This window comes from Gossypium hirsutum, chromosome A08 (assembly GCF_007990345.1).
Source record: "Gossypium hirsutum isolate 1008001.06 chromosome A08, Gossypium_hirsutum_v2.1, whole genome shotgun sequence".
Lineage (NCBI taxonomy): Eukaryota > Viridiplantae > Streptophyta > Magnoliopsida > Malvales > Malvaceae > Gossypium > Gossypium hirsutum.
Window position 1 is genome coordinate 104,702,313 of NC_053431.1, and position 21,649 is coordinate 104,723,961.

At 37.2% G+C, this 21,649-nt stretch overlaps 1 protein-coding gene and 1 pseudogene across 1 annotated transcript; both read right to left on the reverse strand.

The window, feature by feature from the left end:
• Positions 1 to 14,403: 14,403 nt before the first annotated feature.
• Positions 14,404 to 18,344, reverse strand: LOC107940388 (C-terminal binding protein AN). The gene is made up of 7 exons (XM_016873810.2): positions 17,724 to 18,344; positions 17,028 to 17,196; positions 16,792 to 16,922; positions 15,898 to 16,689; positions 15,700 to 15,747; positions 15,085 to 15,198; positions 14,404 to 14,945 (listed from the first exon to the last, which is right to left on the reverse strand). The coding sequence occupies exons 1-7, from the start codon at positions 18,330 to 18,332 to the stop codon at positions 14,871 to 14,873; spliced, it is 1,938 nt and encodes a 645-aa protein (XP_016729299.1). The 5' UTR covers positions 18,333 to 18,344; the 3' UTR covers positions 14,404 to 14,870.
• Positions 18,345 to 18,671: 327 nt separating this feature from the next.
• Positions 18,672 to 21,136, reverse strand: LOC107940389 (uncharacterized protein At1g01500-like; annotated as a pseudogene).
• Between the last annotated feature and the right edge of the window lie 513 nt (positions 21,137 to 21,649).

The following is a 21,649-nucleotide window of genomic DNA, read 5'->3' on the forward strand; positions in this document are numbered from 1 at the left end:
CCTTGTTGTCTACTCATGGTTGGGTCGTGGGTAGGAGGCTCGGATCTTTTTTAAGACTCGGGTCTCAGGTTATTGACGTATAACAATCTACTCTCCCTCAAGTAGGCCTAAGGGGTGTCATAAAATGGCACTCCTTAGGTCCATCACATCATGATTAAATGCAACTTGTTGGGTACGCTGCAAACTGTGATACATAATGGTTGTTCAACCACGTGCGCAAGTGGTTCTCGCGTATGCGTATCTGATTGTTGAATATTGAATCGTTTACGTTTGTTCGCATCTGGGCTATCATACGAATTGTCTAAAAGGCGGGAATGGGACTTCTTCTTTAAAAGGATATATTTTTGAATCCTAAATCCTCCACTCTTTGCGTTTTCTACAATCAAAACAGAGGTAATTTTTAGAAATTTTACTTTTTCTTTTAAAAATTATGTTTCCTTCTTTTATCGATAGCATGGTGAGGATAAGAGAAGCTGGTAACCGCATTGTCCTAGTCCGTCGGTCTACTCCAACTCTGGTGACAGAGAAATCTTATGCATGCACCACTAAACAGGATGAGCTAGAACGAGTCCTGTCGGTGCGAAGAATAAAACTTCCCAATTTCGCGTATGAGTTTTCCTTTCCAAATGGGTCACATTGGCTGTGTGAGGCCACCAATGATAGCTAGGATTAGTCGGATGAATAGTTATAAACTTTCCTTTGGAAATGAGCTATCCGGCGAACATTGGAGGTTAGGTTTCATTTAACGTTGCACTCTTTCTTCTATAGCCTTCTAAATGACTACAACATTGCTCTCGGCCAACTTTCAGGCTTTTCCTGGTGGCTTGCCATAACGTATTTCCTTGACTGTAGTCAGTGTGGCGAGATACCTATACTCGCTGTTTTTCAGCATTTGTATCAATTGAAGGGTCATGGTTCGAAGGATTTATTAGGGTTCTACTATTTTTCTCCTCGTAAGAGAGTGCAAACAATTATTCGAAATCATTTTTCTAACCTTCATCTGAACCAAAGAAAGTACGTCCGAGTTCGCAATATACTTGGCAAGGACTTTGGATTTCTTATAAGATAATCCTCACCTAGTAAGGATATGTGTACATTTCAACGAAGCCTTACTACAGATGAAGTTGTTACCCAGTTTCGGAAGTTTCACATTGGTAGCTCGCGGACTCTAGAGACTCTCATTACTGTGAGGGATCTCTTTAGATATTGTTTGGAGGGTTTTAGCCCTAGCAGATGAAGGCCTGGTGATAAACAAGAGGTCGCTCAGTCAATTGGCGCGTTGCCTGAGAGGGTTACCTGGCCTCATGACTTTTTCGATCAATTGACCCAGATACTGTTACGTCACATGGCAAAGCCCTTTAACTTCATCTACCACTTTTGTTAGATGAAGCTTCGTCCGTTTACTTTTACTAAGTTTACCTAAGTTTACGCAAAAGGGGTTGTTGGGTCAGATATTAATTTATTAATTGCTCCCACTGATCACAAGGTTATTGTTGGTGCAAGAATTGATCAAGGGTCCAAATATACTTCAAGTGGGACTGATAGCCTTTCTCTTGAACTTGACGAGGTAATGGACATCGATTCCTTAGTCGGTGATACTTGCAAGAAGCATAAGACCACCTCAGGGGCTATGCGTATTAGCTATGCAAGTAAAGAGGAAAGGAATATTGCACAACTAGAGCGTCGTAGTAAAAAAAAGAACAGATCTTGTTGGGGTTATTGAAGAAGCTTTGAGTCCTAAACGTTTTCTACCGGTAAACTTACCATCTTTTACTCCCCCCATTAGTTCACTGATTATTGATGCTGATGTTACCCCTTCACCTACTGCTCGTATTTCTCCTCTTATGCACGTCGTTAGAGGAACGCCAATTAGGGGTAATGAAGGTTCATTTCCTTGGCATGGGGACTTGAGCGCGCATGAGTACCCTTATAACCTTGATGTAGCAGCCCTCAGATGGCAAGCCTCAATTCTAAAAGCTATTAGGCCAAGCAATACGCAACTACCTTCAGCCTCAAGCCTATGTTCCTTTCTACATTTTTTACTTTCTGAGGCCAATGTGGTTGGACTAAGGTATGAAGAAGCCCATCAAAAAGAGCTCGCGAATTTTAAGACAGAGTCAACGAAAGTTAGCAAGCAGCATCGTAAGATGATGAAGGAAAATAAAGTCATCCTTAAGCAAAACGAATATCTCACAGAGTGTCTGGCCATAGTAGAGACTAAAGCAAATAGGTTAGAGCGTGAGGTGGTTGTTGGAAAGAAAAGTAAAGAGGCTCTACAAGCTGAGTTGGACAGGCTTACAAAAGAGCATGTAGCCGAAACGGATAGGATTATTTGTGAGTGTCAAGATCAAGTGGAAGGCACAATCAGGGAACATTGATGTGTCTCACGTGACTAACTAAAAATACAACAAAAGCAAGTGTACCTATCGATAAATAGTATAGCTATGGTGAGTAAAGATATCGTATCCATGAAGACTAAAAGTATTAGTAATTACTATTTTTCTATTATTAGTCAACAATTTAGAGTGATGGGTTTTAAACTAAAATTACTAAACTAATTTAACTAAGAACTCAATAGAGAATAAATCAGAAAAATAATCGAATTATAACCAATGAGAGAGACAGTACCTAATAAAAATCCACCTAGACTTCATATATTATTATGAATCTAAATTAAACGATTTATTCTGTTGGTATCTTGATCCGTAGAAATCCCTAAATTATGCTAATATCTCTTTTGAGAACAAAAGCAACTGACTCTAAGTTGATTAATTGAAATCTCTTTCTAATTAAAACCCCTATCATCGCATTAACTCGATTTATGGATTCCCTTATTAGATTTGACTCTAATCTGGTAGATTTATGTCGTCCTATTTCTAGGATTGCATGCAACTCCACTCAATTATGCTAGATCTACTCTTAAATAAGGAATTTTCTTCCATTGAATTAAGCACATTAAACATGAATTAATATCCCAAAAATATTAAAATAAGAAATAAGCACACATAATTGAGAACAAAAATCAAGTATTTATTGCATAAAATAGAAATCAAATATTAGAATTCATTATAGGTTTCATCTTTCCTATGTATCAAAGGAATTAGTTCATAATTCTGAATAAAACATCTCAAAGTAAAAAAAACCACAAGAAACAAAGAAACTAAAAAAACTTCAAAAGAAATTAAAAGGAGGTGTTCGATCTTGATTGGGATCTACTTCAGAGTTAGCTCCAATGGTGTTCTTCAAGTTGTTTTTTTTCAATATTCTCTGATGGCTCCCTTATTTTTTTCTTCTATTTGGTATTTATAGACTTTAAAATGCTCAAAAAGCCTAAAAATTGTGTCATTTGGCGTGTTTGGGAAGCGAGTTACAAAATCGGCACGGGTTAACACGTGGCCATATGTCTAGCCCATGTAGAAAGGCCTAGCTCGTGTGGCTCTTGAAATCAGCTCTATTTGTTTGATTTTGGCTCACTTTTTGCTCCCAAATACTCTTTTAAGTATAGAAACATAAATTTAAAGGATTAAGAGCATCAAAAATCACTAATTTGTATAATTAATCATCCAAAAACGCATTAAGAACGAGATTAAAATATATTACTTTTATAATTTATCAAACATCTTTGGGTCTTTGAGAATTTTAAGAAAAAGACAGTTGAGAATGTCTTAAGTTCTATTTCGAAGTTGAAGATAAACATTCTTCTCCACGCCGCAGTCGTTGCTGGTCCCTTTGATGTTTGCAAGATGGATTTTGATGCTCTCGAAGAGGTGGATATAAGCTCGCTGGGCTTTGATGTGTTATGTCCCTCAGGTGTCGTATGAGACTCTTTTGTGTCAACTTGGAGGAGTTTTCTAGATTTTTATATTGAGGAGGATCCTGTTAAAGATGTGGTTCCCTCTGCTGCGAACAATGATGTTACTCCTTATAATACTGTCTGTCGAGGCGTAGATAGGGATAACATGCCTTGATTTTTTGAATACTCTATACTTTGTTTATTTTCTAATGAGAACATGTTTTATTTTGTAGTCATTGTTTTTGTGCCTTTGCAACTTTAATTATTTTTATCGCACAATTTTTTCAGTATTTATGAAGAACCTTCGAAGATCGTTAATTATGACCTTTAACAATAATTTTGAAAGTTAACATAGCTGGGGGTGTGAATCCACGAGCTGTTTTATACTTAAGAAAATTTTGAAAGATAACAAACTGAGAGTTTTGCTATTGTTAACTGTCTTGGAGGTTACGACTCTTCGTCTGCGAACCTTAATATTATAGCTAGGAGATTTGCTCTTGCTAACTATTTTGGAGGTTACGGCTCTTTGCCTGCGAACCTTAATGTTACAATTGGGAGCTTTGCTCTCACTAATTGTTTTGAAGGTTGTAGCTCTTCGCTTGCGAACCTTAATACGATAGTTGGAGCTTTGCTCTCGCTAACTGTTTGGAGGTTGCGGCTCTTCGCCTGCAAACCTTAATATTACAGCTGGGAGCTTTGCTCTCACTAATTGTTTTGGAGGTTGCGACTCTTCACCTGCAAACCTTAATGTTACAATTAGGAGCTTTGCTCTCGCTAACTGTTTTAGAGGTTGCGGCTCCTTGCCTACGAACCTTAATATCATACGAACATTGTTGGGGAAATTTTTTCATTCATAGGGTAAGGAGTTATACATAGTATTTTTTGATATGTCAGGCATTCCAAGTTCACGCTACAGCTGTGCCTTCTATTCTTGCTAGTTTATACGCTTCGTAACTTATTTTTTTCTATCACTTTATATGGCCCTTCTCATTTTAGGGTCATTTTTCCTCGTTAAGAAGTAGGTAGGCTCTCAGTATTTCTTAAGACAAGGTCGTCCACTTGAAACTGTTTGTTTCTGACCTTGGAATTATAGTAGTGAGCTACCTGTTGGGCACACGTTGTGTTTCTAACTTCAATTGCGTCTCCAAGTTCATCAATCAGGTTGAGGTTAAGTTTGAGAGCCTCCTGATTAGCTTCTTCATTGAAGTGTTATATTCTATGCGACCTTAGACCAACTTTTGCAGGGATTACAGCTTCCACACCGTAGACCAGAGAGAAAGTTGTTTCTAATGTTACAGTGTGGACTGTAGTTCATAGAGCCCATAAAATTCTCGATAACTCTTTTAACCAAGAGTTCTTAGCCTCACCCGTTTTTTTCTTGAGGGCCGTTAGAATTTTTTTGTTTATTGCTTCCATTTATTTGTTGGTTTGTGGCATTTTTATTGAGCTTTAAGGCAAAACTATTTGGAGGTCAGTATAGAATATTTTGAATTTTCCCTAAAATTATATGCCATGGTCCGTGATGATCGTACGAGGTATCTTGAAGACTCCATTTGTTTTTATGTGATGGTTGCCCAGCTTCTGTTTCAATTCATTTGGTGAAGTAGTCTACAGCCACTACTATGAATTTTTCTGTGTTATGGCTACAGGGAATAGACCAAGGATATCAACCCTCAAGTTGCGAATGGCCATGAACTTGTCATAACTTAGAGGGGCTCCGCTAGTTGTTGCTGGACTTTGGCATTCCTTTGGCAGGAATCGCACGTATGAACTAACTTGTGGCCATTCTCATAGACTTCAGGCCAATAATCTACCTCCTAAGTGATCGCCACAAATTCCTTCATAGATTTCTCTCATAACATAATCTTCTTCAGATGGCAATAAACACCGCAATAATGGATGCGAAAACCCTTTTCTATACAGTACACCCTCCAAAAGGGTGCATCTATTAATCGTAAGATAAAACATGCTGTCTTAATTCATCACATAATAAGCTTGCAGCATTCAAATATGCAATTCATATATTAGGAGTTTAGCAAATATTTATGGTTTGTGATGATGGCATACCTCGCAACCTTGCAAGGTAATTTTGTAAGTTCTTTCATGTCTTGGTTGTCTTGCTTGCTTTAGAGTGTACAGATTATTGGTGTCATCCAGGTCTTCTTCTGAGCCATGCAAAGTACTTAAGGTGCGTCACAACTTGAGGTTTCCCTATGCCCTAGCAGGATTTTTCCTCTTTGTTCGATGATGATAGAGAATGCTAATTTCAACAAAGCATCAGCACGTGTGTTGTCATTTCTCGGAAGATGCTTAATTTGGGCTCTGTTGAATCCTTTGAACAGCTGAGTTGCCATTTTATAATATTTTTTCAGCACTGCTTCATTCACGTCGTATTCTCCATTCATCTGCTTTGCCACAAATTGTGAATTTTTGTGGACAATTAGATCATTTGCTCCTAGTTGGCATGCTAATTGCAATCTTGATACCAATGCCTCATACTTAGTAAGTTATTCGAGGTTTGCAACCTAAATGACAATCCATACTGCCACTAGTTGCCATTGGGGTCGATTATCAGTATTCCTACCCCTGATCCTATTTTGGTTGCGGAACCATCAATGTAAACTAGCTAACATTTTGGATTTTCAGTTGCTTGTGTACTTTCTGATGAGTGGTTAGTTATTAAACGACTTTCAACAAATGAAAGAGCAATTATAGTATAAAATGTGAAACATGTGATGCCTCATCATAAAATATAACTCATTGAATCATTAGCATGTCATGCTTTGTTATAAATGCAATAGATCAAGTTGTTAACATTCATCAAAGTTCACATAGTTTACAATTTTTACAAGGCATATATTATCTAGAATATCAAATCTTAACCCACGTTACCTACGGCTTCGACAGTTCTTCCAAAGAAATACTTTACTATGAAATCAGCCAGCACTTGTCCTTTTATTGTGGTTCACGGGGTGAAGTCAATTTCATATTTAGCGAGCTCAGTACTCCATTTTGTTACATTTCCTGAAGTATCTGCCTTAGATAGTGTAACAACCTGATTTAGACCCTAGTCGGAATAGTGGGTTTGGGACCACAATCCAACATTGAAAAATTTATTTTATTATTATTTTAATATTTACAGTATGATATTAGAATTGTGTGAAAATTTCATGAAGAAATTTTACCGTTTAAATGGTTAATTCGGTAAAAAGAACTAAATCGCGTAAAGCGTAAAAGTTGCATGCTATTAGTTAAAGGTGTTAATTGGCCTTGGATTTTTAATATGATGGCTTTAATTGGTAAATAGCCCATTTATGAGATATTGGAGGTTAGTGGAGTGGCATTTGGTGTATTTATTAATGTTTTTAAAGGGTAAAAAAGGTAAATAGGTTATTAAAGTTAGAAATAAATAAAATAAAAGCTAAAATCATGTTATATTCTTTCATCTTCCACCGAATGAAATGAAAAGAAACAGCCATGAAAGCATTTGAGGGTTCGGCCCTTGTTTTTTTAAATTGAGGTATGTTTCGAGCTGGGTTTTTGATGATTTTTATATTTTTGTGATCGTTACTTCGTGTTCTAGCTAGCCCGTACTCTAATTTTTGTATTTTTTGATGAATTTGTGAGTTTCCATTGATGAATATTCATGTTTTTTTGATGATTGATGATGAAATATGGAAGTTAGATGATAGTTTTACATATTTTACAAAGTGATTTTAAGTAAAAATGCAAATTATGGGCTAATTTGTGAAATTATGAAATTATGTGGTTAAAAGTATGAATAAAGTGAAAAGTATGGCTGATTTGAGATTGGGTAAAATTCGGCCAAGCATGGCTGTAGTCAAATTTTGATTATTTTTGTGTTTTGTGAAATAGGGACTAAATTGCAAAAATGTAAAATATCAGGGGTAAAAGTGTAATTACCCCATTTATGTGTTTTTGGATGAATTTGAGTAAATATGTTATTAAATAAGTTAAATTTTTATTGAATTAGATTAAAAAATGAGGAAATTGGATTTGGATCAGAAAAAGTGAAAAATTATCGAATAGTCATTTCGGTCCGTTCGTGTTAGTACGAGGTAAGTTCATAAGTAAATAATTATTGTTAAATTAAAATATATGTGCATTATATGTGCTGAATTGAGTTGCTAAGAAATATAATTGTGAAGTTGAAATATGTAAAATGTGAATTGAATTTGAGGCACTGAGTGTGCGATAAATGAAATAGCTACGGCTATTAAAATGGCACTGAGTGTGCAAGATTATAACAGCATTGGTTAAGAAAAGGGCACTATGTGTGTGATACCGATGTAAGTTCGGTTTAATGTATTGGCACTAAGTGTGCGATACAATTATAGTTTCAGCTAATTAATTGGCACTAAGTGTGCGAGTTCGTTGAATGTTCAAGGACGATCGAATGAATTAGTGTTTCAAGCATTGGAGTGATAAATGTGATAGATAAGAACATAATGGTACATGTATGTACGGAACCTATGTGGTTGATGATGTTAAGTATGAAGTAGATGAAAAATTATGTAAATGAATGATGAAATGAGTTGGATTTGATAGCATTATTAATGCTATTTAAAAGATTATAGATGTGGAATAAAAGTAAGACATGGCTTTGATGTATGAATGCTTGGTTCGAAAACTTGGACAGATAATGAAATCAAAATGGTTGAGTTGACTATATGAGTCATGTATGTAAATTTGGTTTATGTGAATAAGAAAATTATGGATTTTCGAGTTTGGAAGTGTTTATAAAGAAGTTGGTATAACTTTATGTATGATTTGTAATAAATGACCATGGTTTGGTCGGCGATGAAATGAATATGTGTGAGTTTGATTTATATGAATGAGCTAACAGTTGTTAGTCGAGTTTGAAAGTGGGGGTATACATTCATTATTAAATCAGTTAAGTGAATTATTTAATGTGGTTTCATGAATTTAAGAGTACAATGAATGTATATTTGATTGAGATTTGTTAATTTCGGTTTAGCGATATTGGTCTATAAATATCATTGAAATGATTTAATTGCTTATGACTTACTAAGCTTTCAAAGCTTACTCTGTGTATTATCCTATGTCTATAGAGTTTCAGAGACTTGCTCGGTTTGAAAGTTGGAGGAGACATCATCACACTATTCGATTATCGCTTCGGTAAATAAAAGCTTTAAGTTTTGGTAATGTGGCATGTATAGGCTAGTTTTGAGATGGTTCATTTTGACTTGTGTATTTATAGGTAGCCATACGAAAATGGCTTGCTAAAGATGTTAATGTTTGTGTATATTTGGGCATGATATGAGTTCATTTTGGGAAGTATGTTTTATGGTATGTATGTATGGTATAATCTTGGTATAAGATTAATATGGTAATTTGATATGTTGATCATGTATGAGTAAATGAATTTGGCATGTGATATTGGTATGTTTTGGTATAGAAAGTGAACATGAAATTGATTGATGATATTATGGATTGATTGATACATGTTTAGAGTTGAACTTGACTGAAAATGTAGTATATTGATGCTTGAATGATGCTTGTAGGGAAGACTTAAATTGAGTGGCAAATTGGCTTTTCAAATGGCCTATTTTTGTCTATACGGGCAGAGATACGGGCGTGTGTCTCAGCCGTGTACGGCACACAGTCATGTTACATGGCCATGTGTCCCCTTGGGTAGTCCTACAATTTAAAGTCAGTCTTAAGCACGGGCTTGATACACAGACGTGTGGTCAATCGTGTGACTTAAGTCAATTTCGACCACGGCCAAGGCATACGAGCGTGTCTTGTGGCCGTGTGGACAAGTTAGTATGTATGCCTTGTTTCACCACGGCTTAGACACATGGACGTGTTTAATGCCGTGTGAGGCACACAGCCTATTCACACGGGCGTATGACCTTTGAAAAGTTGAAAATTTTTCTAAGTTCAGAAACTTTCATATGTTACTAATTTGGTTCTAAATACCTTGTATGCTCGATTTAAATTCATATTGAATATAAATGACTTATAATTATTGAAATTAGATGATATTTGGTTTATGACAGTTCTGATCTGAGTTACAAGTCCGGTAATGCCCTTTAACATATTCGGACGATGGTTACGGGTTAGGGGTGTTACAGATAGTACTTCTTTCATAGGCTGATTGGTGACCACAAGAACTGGATGAGCTTGAAAGTAAGGTCGTAATTTGCAAGCTACAACAACCAGAGCATAGATGCAATCTTCTATTTTTAGTACATTAGTTCGCCATTTTGGAGTACTTAGCTAACATAGTATACCGGGAACTGGTGGACACTTTCTGACTTAACCAATACGACTGCAGTTGTCTCTTCTGAGGTAACTAAGTATAGGTATAGTGTTTCTCTTATCTGAGACGATTTCAATAGTAGAGGGGAGTGAGGTATAGTTGTAGTTACTCGAAGGCTGCTTGGCACTCTTCTGTCCATGAGAAAGAGGTTATTAAAGTTTTGAATAATGGGAGGCACTTGTCTGCCATTCTCGAGATAAATTGTTCAGTGCTACTACTATTCTCGTAAGACATTGTATATCTTTTATTATCTGCGGAAGGGATATTTCCATGATTTCTTGGATTTTCTCTAGGTTTACCTCTATTCCCTTTTCTGAAATCATAAAGCCTAAGAACCTACCAGCTCGCACCCTAAAAGTAAACTTCATCGAATTCGATTTCATGCCATGAGTTCTTAGGATTGGGAATGTTTCTTATAAGATTCGCACATGCTCGCTCATGAACATGCTTTTCAATAACATATGTATGTTCATGATTGCACTATGGGCCCTAAATCTTCCCAAGAACATTTGACCTAACTGTGAGAAGTTTCAGATCGAACCTTGTAGAAGGGAGAAGTACCAGTCTTTGACACTTCTTTTAATTGTTGTGGAAAAAGATTTACACTTCGCTGTGTCCGATGCTCCTAGCATGTTCATATAGTCGTTGTACTGCATCAGATGAGCTCAAAGGTCTTTTCTTCCCTTGAACATATCTTTCGGGACACTGAAGTTGCGTAATAAGCCTATTGCCACGATTTTAGTGGCCAGTGAGTTATTAAAACAGAATAACCAGTCCATGTCTTGTGATTCAGTATGTAACATTTGCATGTCCCTCCTCAGCTCATCCATCTTGCTTCGCCATTATTTCGCTGGGGCTTTGTCCTATGTGTTTACATTGCCCCGGGGATCGGAGTTATCAATATGCATATTTCTTTGCAACTCTTTGTTCTGTTTCAACAACTCTTACTAGAAGGCCTGTTACTCTATGAATTGTGCCTCCTGAAAGACCACCTATTCCCTCATGAGCCTTACTTGCTCCTAGATGGCAAGAACTGTTGGGGGTGCCTCTTAGATGAGAGGAAATGGCGGCCCTTGGCTGATAGAAAGGTTCAAATCCAAAGGTATGGAGGTTTCTTGATAAATTGCATTATCAAAGTTTTTCGGTCTGTTAGCGAACTAACTGACGAATAAGTTTGTTTCGTCATGCTAAGTACCGGAACCTAACGCTCTGGCCTGTCTTAATAATGAATTGATAAGGGGATTTTCATTCGGGTGAGTCATTTGTTTCTAGAAATGAAGAAACTTAATCAAATTCGAAAAAATCTGATGATCAGAAATCTGTCTAAGTTTACCGCACCAATTGTTGAGTAATATTTTTCTTATGTCTTGATAGGAATGTTGAAGTATTTATATATACGGTTATAAGTATTATTACAGCTCATATCAGGGCTTCACTACCTTGTCTTGATTATATTTTGATAGCATGTTAATTTGCATGACATTTTGTGTTTAATTCGATTTATTTTTTGGATTGATCCTTGATAAATTAGTGTTTTTATGTTTTAATCTTGTTAGGGATGCAATTGAGATGCTAAAAGACAAAAACGAGCAGAAAATGACCAAATTGAAACACAATCAATGAAATGAGGCTGAATAAAAAATGTGGAGAAAGCCAATGACTCATCAGATTTTTTTTTACTTTGTAAAAGCCAAAAATAGAAAAAAGAATCTTATTTTATTTTTATTTAATTTTATGTTAAAGTGATTAAGGCCAAAATTAGTAAATTCTATGTATATAAATAGGGCCTTAATACACTTAGGAAAGACACATCTAATTCTACATTCTGATTTCAATTTGGAATTGAATAGAATTATTTTCTTTTTTCTTTCGAATTGGACGTGAATATCTTGTTGTTTCCATTGACATTTCTTTGTTCTTTCAAAATTGGTCTAATTGATTTCCAAGTACCTTTCTTTCCCATTATTCACCATCATCATCAAATCACATTTCAAAATCTATAAAGCATGAATAATTTCATGCTTCACTAAATTCCATCTTAGTTTTAGGCTGGTGTTCTCTCCGGTCGGAAATCGTGAGATACTTATTCGTGCTAAAAATTCTTCTAATCTGTATTCACATTTTTCATAAGTATCGGGATTGACAACTCATCCTTTAAAGTTAACTCGATTTCAAGTTAAAAAGTGCATGTTAGGTTGGAGTCGTGTTTGCTGACAGTTGGAGAAACAAGTTGGTTGTGCTGTATTCAGATCTCCGAGAACAAATCAAGGAAAAAGTGATCGGGTTTAAACGACCCACGCGAATGAGACCGTTAATTCGAGTTGGGTTCTTTAGAGCGCAAGGCTGCCAGAATCTTGAATCGGGAACATATGTATCCCGATAAGATAATCGGTAATGATTGGTTTGCAGCTACAAGAGGAAGAATTGGTGGTTAAGATGTTCTTAACTGCTATAACCAGCTTATCGTTTGGAGGAGAAGATTAATTTTTGAGGATCGATTCTTAATCCGGAATCTACTAAGTCTAAGTTTAAGGCTTATTATCTCTGTTTACAAAAACCCAAATTTATTTCCCGATTTAAATTTATTTCCAATATTATTTATTTATTTATTTACGCTAATTCGATTATTTACTTTCTAAACATTTTCAAAACTCCCTGATTTATTTGTTTATTTTTTTGTGCAAGTCCGTTTGGAGTCGTGGGCACGACTTTTGACACGACAAAAATTTTGGTTACAAGTTAAACACGAAAGTTGATTATAACATCTAATTCCTGTGGACTCGACCCTACTACCACTATTTACTACTATTTAGAGTTATTTTGTAGGAATTATTTTTGGTGGTTTTGACGCCCATCATATTTCCTCTGGTATTGACATTCTTTGCGAACCCCAGGTTTGGGCACGTATCTACTGAGTACGCGATCTTTTCTGCTTTTGGGACTGGCGCTCTGGGCAAACTTCATACTTACTGGACACAAGTCTGGATGGCCTACGACATACGTGGCCCTTTCAGTGAGTCCTTTGGGCGTATGCGAAGTGAGACTGCCATCTTCCCTAGGTTCCTGCGAGCTGGGTTTGCAACTTTACCTTGCGAGCTGGATCCGCGGACTAATGTTACGAGCTTCCGCAAGGTTCTCGTTAGGTGGGTCTATAGCCTTGTCTTGAAAGCTGGTTCACCTTATTATTTACTCGTGGTCGGGTCGTGGATTGGAGGCTCGGATTCTTTCTAGAACCCGAGCCTCTAGTTATTGACGTATAACATTTATAAATGTCAATAAAAAGATGAAATTAATTAGAAATTATTTAATAAAAAAGTAATAGAAAATTAAAGCACGATATTCCGAGTCAAAGTAAAAAATTAAAAACCCCAACCAATTAAATTCTGAATCCGCATCGCAAATTATTATTTATGATTGTTTTATTCGTCAATTGAACGGCGGCGGTAGTACATAGATGCCATATGTGCCGCAAATGTCGCCAAAGGTAAAATTACAGCTGCACCCTTCCTAGTATGCACCAAATAAACAGCCAAAAGCATACTTACTTTTCTTCTTCTATAAAAAAAAGTTAAAATTTGTTGTTACTCTTTCTATTTTAATATTTAAAAAGTTAGGTTTTTAATTTTTTTTTAATTTAAAAATTTCGGCCTAATTATTAATAATATTAATATTTTCCGTCAAAATTTACTAAATTGATAAATTTGACAGAAAATTCAATAATGATGATGAGTATAGGGACTAAATTAATAATATTAATTTTTTTTAACTTTTCATGTAGAGGGACTAAATCTTAAAATTAATACAAGTATAGGGACTAATAGCACAATTTACCCCCGAAAAATGAAAATTTAATAGACACGCATGCGATAGGTTAGAAGTCAGAACTGAAACAGCGTGATCTTATCCTCCACGTTCCCATTTTTCTTTTCTGATTGTTTGCTTAAACCCTAGACCCAGATTTCTACGAACCAAATATGTATGCTCAAAACAATTGATAACGACGCCGATTTACCTTTAAACATTGCCAACCCGACAGTAACAAGTAATTGCTTCGTGTAATTCAAGGTTGAATTCAATCCTATTAAAAGTCAACAAACAAAATAAAATACCAATTTAATGTATGCTTTATTTTATATTTTCAACATGTGTGATCCACATGGCAGCTAGCTTGCTTGATGTAAAAGGTATAAGATGTGATTGAAAGGAAAAAATGATGATGGAATAGAAAATAAGTGGGCATTGTTGTAAAAGAATGGTTTCGTTGATGTAAAGCATGGACAAATTGCTCCGATAGGTCAGAAAATTGAAATGGAAGTTCCTTTTTAGTATGGAAATAAAGTCACGTGAGTGAATGGGCTTTCACAATTGTACAGTGTACTCCAAACGCCAACTAACTTAACTTAGAGATGGAGGACCACTGAGGCACGTTTCATGCGCATCATCTCCCAAGACCCTACTAATACAATAAGAACTGACACTCACAGGTGCTTTTGGTTTTGGAGTAGAACCAAGGAAACCTCTAGCGTAAACCACATTTCATTACATCATTAGCCTCAACAAACCACCTTTAACATTATGATTCTAAATATCCCAACCCCCCAAAATGAATATAATAATCATAATAAACAAATAAAAACAATGCTTTACACACTGTTCAAATTGGCAAAAAGGCAAACTCAGATGATTAAAACCCACAAACACAAGCAAGACCATAAAAAAGTAAACCCCCCCCCCCAAAAAAAAAAGAAAAAATATATATGTGTTCATAATCTAATCGAGCCAGCGAGTCACCCCATCATCCTCCCCTATAGCCGCCAGAATCTCTATGCGTATATCCAAAACCGCCTGCCATTCAATCAAATTAAAATGAGACAAGATAATAGAGCAATGGAAACAAAGGGGAACAAAATCTATAGAGAGAAATGCCTGTACCGAAGATTAAGGTCAGACTATACTATATAGTCCGACATAATAGGGAACTTACTGAAGGATTTCTGCAATTGACCAGCCTACATTCCTCCAAAGGACCTTGCAATGTCCAACTCTCCCAAACATCGAAGCTGTGACTAGCAAATACAAATTCCATTCTTCTGTTGATCTGCCATCACAGCACAAAACAGTGAGTCATCAAAAAGCATAAACTTGATAAAAAATTAGAACAAATGAGAGGGGAGGGGGAGGGGGGGAAGACTTTCTCACTAGTCACTACACCAACTGCTCTAGCAGCATTCTTATTCAGTTCCTCCACAATACAAGAATTTTTTTTTTTAATAAACTGCAACTGAAATCTGTTACTTTGACCTAATGATATGGCAATTTCAATGTATTTAAAGTAAACGTCAGAATTGTCTTTTGGGGCCAAAAACAAGTCCACCATCATTTCTAGGCTAATGATGTCATAGGACTTGCATTATTCTTAAGAGTAACTACTCCTCGTAAGAAGTAACAAAAGTAGAGGAACAACTCAGAGAGAAACCCTGTTTCAGTTTTAGAGAATATGTTAACCAACTACAGCAGAATAAATTAGAGAATTCATAGTTAGGTTTACTGAGAGAAAAAGCAATCCTTTGACGAACAATGTAATAATTAGTAAAGTTACCTGCAGCAATTTCCCACCAGCAGCACAAGATCGTAGACCAATTGTCTCCTGAAAAATATGCAAAAAAAATTTCAGCTACGCTGGCCCAAAGGCTCAGAACTGTAGTTAATTAATTCAAAATACATCCATCATAGTAATTTTAAGTAAAGGCAGAAAGTAAGGACCAATTGCAAATGTCACAAGTTCCTGCCAACAAACCTTGTTTCTGTAGACAACAAGGAACTGTGCTGCAGGATCTCTTTTGGTTACATTAGACATGGTGTCTAGGAACCAACCACCACCTTTAACTCTTTGTCTGGACACGTGGAGTGCAGGACGATCTCTTGCATACAAAGCTATAATATATCCATCTTTCAGACTATCACCAGACACTTCACTTAGCTTCTTGCTAGTTTTAAGAAGCTGGTCAGAAGTTGACACTTGCATTAATTCTATAGGGGTTTTCCTACTTCTTGAGCCTTCTGGAGACTGAGAACCAGAACTTAGTGCTTGATCAGTGCCACTCATAGCAGTGTCATCTTCTCTTTGTGAAGTACTTTCTTTTTCTAATATCAAGGGCTCATCTGATTTTTGTAGGGTTTTTTGACGGGCCTGCCTCTTTTTGGCCTTTTTACCCAATCTGCTGCGTCTCCCCTCTGATTTGGCAGCAATGTTATGAGGTAAACCAGGACTTGGGTTCTGATTAGACTGCTTAGATTGATTGGAATCCTTTTTAAGGGAGCTTTCAGGACTTTGTTGAATCTCATTGATCAACTGTTCAGCACTAGAACCCTGCAAAGCACTTTCTTTGTCTTGTATGCTAAATTGTCCTTTTTCATCAACTATTTCACTTTCTTCCTCATCCTCATCAGAGATGGCATCCTTTGGAATGACCCCATCAAAGAAAAATGATTGCAACATAGAGATAGCCTTCTCCCTTATCTCCATCCATGCTTCTTCACTATAATCTGCACTTCGTGGAAGTATCAGTACATTGGGCATCTCCTTCACCTGAAGCAAAGATGTTATCATAATTTGATTAGCGACTACCTTCCTAAGGAAACAGCATACCACAGCAACACTTGAATTCATAGCCTAAGATATGTTTCATACCCATGCTTCCATCCACTGCGGCCCTTCAGCTCCATCCAGAGCACACCCAGCTAAGGTGCCATCAATGAGAAGTTGTTTTAATGCACAATCATCCAAGAGCTGGCTGCTGCCAGTGTTCACAATAAAAGCCCCTGAATGAAACAACCCCAAAGGGGAACAAATTTAGACAAAAGAAAGGGATGAAATAAAAAATAAAGAAAATGAAATAGAGATCTCAAAATATGAAGCAAATGTACCAGGTTTTACATGCTGCAAACATTCAGAATTTATAATCTGAACAGTTTCATTCGTCAAAGCACAATGAAGCGATATAAGGTCACTTGCAGCTAGTAAATCGTTAAGAGTATCCATTCTGCGGGCAGCTGGCGGAAACCTTATAGAAGATCTTCTTACTTTTCCATTTTCCTGAAAACATGAATCACAGGAGATTTATTCCAACATAAAAATGTGAAGATCATTTTCTTTTAAATACATTTAACAAATACCAGTTAATTTTTTTAAAATTTAGCCAATAACATGATAAGAGAAAGACTATAACTTTAAGATCCTTAGATCCATCTCAAAATGAGTATAGCAAATTAGCAATTCAGCTATATTATGCTAACAGTTGAACAAAAATTTGCTTAAACTTTTCAAATGGTGTGCATTTTAAGTTCTACTCCTAATGAGAAATTCTATACTACTTTCCAGAAGTACCCAGACAAAGTAGATAAAAGAATAGAGATTTAGCTTTCCTAAATTCCAAAAACATGCAAGCACAAAATTGCTAGGATTCGACAAGAATTTGCTAAATTAATTTGTTTCACCTAATTATCAAAATTTAATTGATTAATAGCAAATGATAATCTCAACAATGAAGCAGATTCTAGTTGTTAAAAATCCAATTGGTGAAGAAATAAAGACGTAAACTTTCTGGAATTTGTTTCCTTTACCTCCACAACATCAAAATAAAGCACACTCATTCTGAAGGCTAAGCTACGGGATGCCAGAGACCGGGCCGACGCAGATCTGCCAACTATTCCCAACACTAGACCTCGGCACCGCCTCATTCCCCTGCAAAGCGGCTGAACCGAGCCAAGCCAGCCGGAAGCCGAAAGTGCGTGGCGGGAGAGCAAGTGCGTCCGACGGAGCAAGCCAAGAAACAGCGCCATGACAGTGTCAGCGATCTCCTCCGCTCGCGAGACATCGACATGGACAAGGCGTAGTCCAAGGTCAGCGGCTAAGGCAGAGTCGACGGCGCGGTCAGAGGAGCCGAGACAGAGGATGAGCTGGCAAGGACGGAGGCGACGCTGGGCAGCTCGAGGGAGGTAGGCAAGAGAGTGAAGGAGGACAGCCGCGGCGGCCTCGATCTTCCCATCGGCTAAGCGGCTAAGAGGGACGTGCTCGAAGAGCGAGACGCCGGCCAATGATTCTTGTTCGAGGACGCAATCTTCAACGCAGTTGAGGGAAACGACCAAAGGGAGAGGCGTAGGGTTGTTACGGCGAGGCATCGTGGCAGAGGATCTGAGCCCAGACGACGTCGTTGGGATGAATGTATTCATCCTCGGATCCCACGCTATTGTTTCCAATGAATCACTGAGCAAGGGAGTGGGGTAGTAAAAGTATTTCTCGGGTGGTGGTTAATTGAGGTTAGGGTTTATGGGTGTAAATTTAGGCATTTGCAGGGGCTAAATATCAAATGATGGAGATTGTAAGGTCGACTGAAAACGCATCTCGTATCTGATTGAAAAAGATCTCATCTTGGCATTGTTTAGAATTTCAAAAATCCCAGTTTTGTCCCAGTTTTTGGCGATTAGCGAGAGACCCTTTTCCATGTACGTAGGGAACAGAATATGCGTATAAAGGGCATGAGCAGTCTTTTAAGAAAGATCAAATCAAACTTCCCAAAAAACCTTCATTCAAATTTACTTAAAACTGAACACTTTTTGTTCTCTCATCCAGGATACAACTATAATACATTACAAATTGAAAACAACTCGCGGCTTTTGTAACTAATGAATTGGAATGATAGATATATACATATACACTCTCACATTACACCTACTGTTGAACAACTCTATATGGCAGCACATTCTTCTTATTTGTCCTTCATCTTTAGTCTTCTTTTTCTATATAAACAAGTATGTTCGCAGTTCACGGTCAAGGTAAGGGATGCTTTAGAAACTTCTATCCACTTTCTATAACAACCTACCAGGCCTATAAGTTTGAGGTGCTATCTTGAGCTTTTGGATAGTTTTTGGCCTGCAACACTGATATCTTCCAGGCTGCCACAAAAATCCTGAATTTCTTTTTCCATTCAACTTCTTCATAATTAAAAGAGGACATCGTCACACTGCAAAGTGATGGGATCTATCTTAGAAAAACCTTCTCCTAAAGTTCCGGGTAGTTGCTTGATATGATCGCATTAGCAGTCCAACTCCAATTCCAACCCCAAGGCACATCCCAAGGCCAATTCCAACCCCAACTCTAACACCAGCATTAAACCATGAAAGCTGACCATCCTCGTCAGCATACACGTCTTCAGAGTAGTAGCTGTGTCCGATTTTTCCATCAAACTCATAATCTTCAAGTCCGGATTCAGTAATCTACATGGTAAAAAAAAGAACAGCATGTGAGGACAAGAAATCCAATTCTGGACAAATTGAGAAGTATGAAAAGCCCAAAGAAGTTTCTAAGAATCTGCCAAAACACTTGATGAACACATTTCAGTATCCCCATTATTATTTTGAAGCTTATTGTTATAGTAAAGGTACAAACTTATAATGCACCTATGATAAACAGAAAAAGGAACATCAAAGCAACAGTCACCCTACATTTTAAGACCTTGCTATGTTGTTCATTGTCATAACAGGCAGCTGTTGTTGTTATGCTCCCAGAACTTGAAAAAAATTACATTTCCCCCAAAAGAACCTCAAAGTTGAATCTAGGAGACGAATTGAAAAAGTTTACTAAGAACGGCTGATGAATACCCTAAACCACTCAGCGTGCTTAACAAGCAGAAAACAAGCTGTGGCAAGGACTGGGAGTTACAAATGAAGAATCCAATATCATTATACCGACCGAAGCAGACAACAGAATGCTTTTATAACGAAACAGGTAAAGCAACAACATTGTATACGCCTACTCTCTAAGACCAGAATAAACCTCCCATCATGTATAGACAACAAAAAGGCAGCAACATTTCAATTTCAACTCAGCATACTTATAAATAAAAGCAATAACAGTATTCATATGCTAATGCCATAAAGTAACATCTTAAACTCTGTTATAAGATTCTAAAAGCAATCAAGGGTTCTCACGCAATAATGCCAATTCCCTTAACATGATGGAATCTAAATCTACATTATTAATTTATGATCAGTTACAATGCCAATTTTACCTGCAAATTCCGGTGTCTAATCAATCCATTACTACCCTTGTTATTCCCTTTGCCAATCTCTTCATCCTCAGGAATCGCATCCAATGTCGAACTAAGCCTCGACCCATTTTTCCTCCAAGGACTCACTGTTATCGTCTTCGTCAATATCACAGGCACACCCGCGGAACACCCCGCAATGTAAACTTCAATGCCCGGCGCTGAAACCCCCTTTTTCCGTTGGAAAAACGAAGAATACCCAGGCTCCTTAACCGCTGCCGCCATATAACAATCCATGCTCCATTCCCCTTCCATCCTTTCCAAAGAGCCACACAACATCATCTTTTCATTCTCGTACACCTCGAATTCAAACCCTCCGGTGACGCGAACGCTATCGGTGCTCAAATAAGTGACCTCCGACGACTCCCGGTCGAGACGGTCGCGGCGGAGCGTGAACGAAGCGGAATCGGAAGCCGGGACACGAGAGCCGTTGACTTCGAGGAGAAACCGATTTCGCGGCGGAGGTAGCAGAGGGTGAGGTGGTCCGGCGCGCTATCGATTACGCAGGGCGCTATCCGAACGTAAAAGAGACGGATTTCAAGCCATAAGGAGGAATTGTTTATGATACTGTAGGGATTCGAGGCTTTCGGGATTGAAATTTGCAAGGGATCAAGCTGTTGAAGATCCATGTGTTAAGAAAACTGCAGGGTCAACAACAAAACTAGGTATCGTTAGAGAAAACAATAAAATTGGGGTTTCTGGAAGATTAGGAATGATGGGCATAAATAAACAATCATGATAAAAAGCGATTCCATGGTTCTTTTGAAAAAAGAAAGGAGAGATTGGCTGTAAATTTTAGTAAATTTTTAAGTGATGGCAATTGGCCAATGGGTAAAACAACAGATAGACCGTGTCAAAACGAAACCCCCACCTGAAACTGGAAGAAGATGGAAAAGGGCAATTGTTAAAACCGAATGAATAACTATAAAAGACACAGTGGAGTGTGGATATGTTGGCATAATCAACGCCATGGCCCAATCATTGATTTCTTAAGCCCTCGAAGTCGGTGGTTAGTGGCTCATTCCAGCCATCAATTTGTTGGGCTTTTGCTTTTATGGAATCAAGCCCTGAACATAAATTTATTAAGGCCTCGTTGGGATGAATGGCAAGATTCAATGTTGAGGGAACCCAATGTAAAGGTGAATATAACATATGGTACTCAAATTTGATTTTAATGTTTAATTTTATCCCTGAGTTTGATTTTAATATTTAATTTGGCATCTAGACTTAATGACATCGCATAACCCAATAAATATTTGACATTTGTGCTTTAGTAAAAAATATATATATACTTAATTTTGGATAAAAAAGAAACTCAAGTATCAAATTGAATATTGAAGCCAAATTTAAGTACTTAACTAGGACAAAAATACTCAAGCATCAAATGGGAAAAGATTAGCTACCAAACTGAATATTGAAATCAAAATCAAGTATCAAATTGAG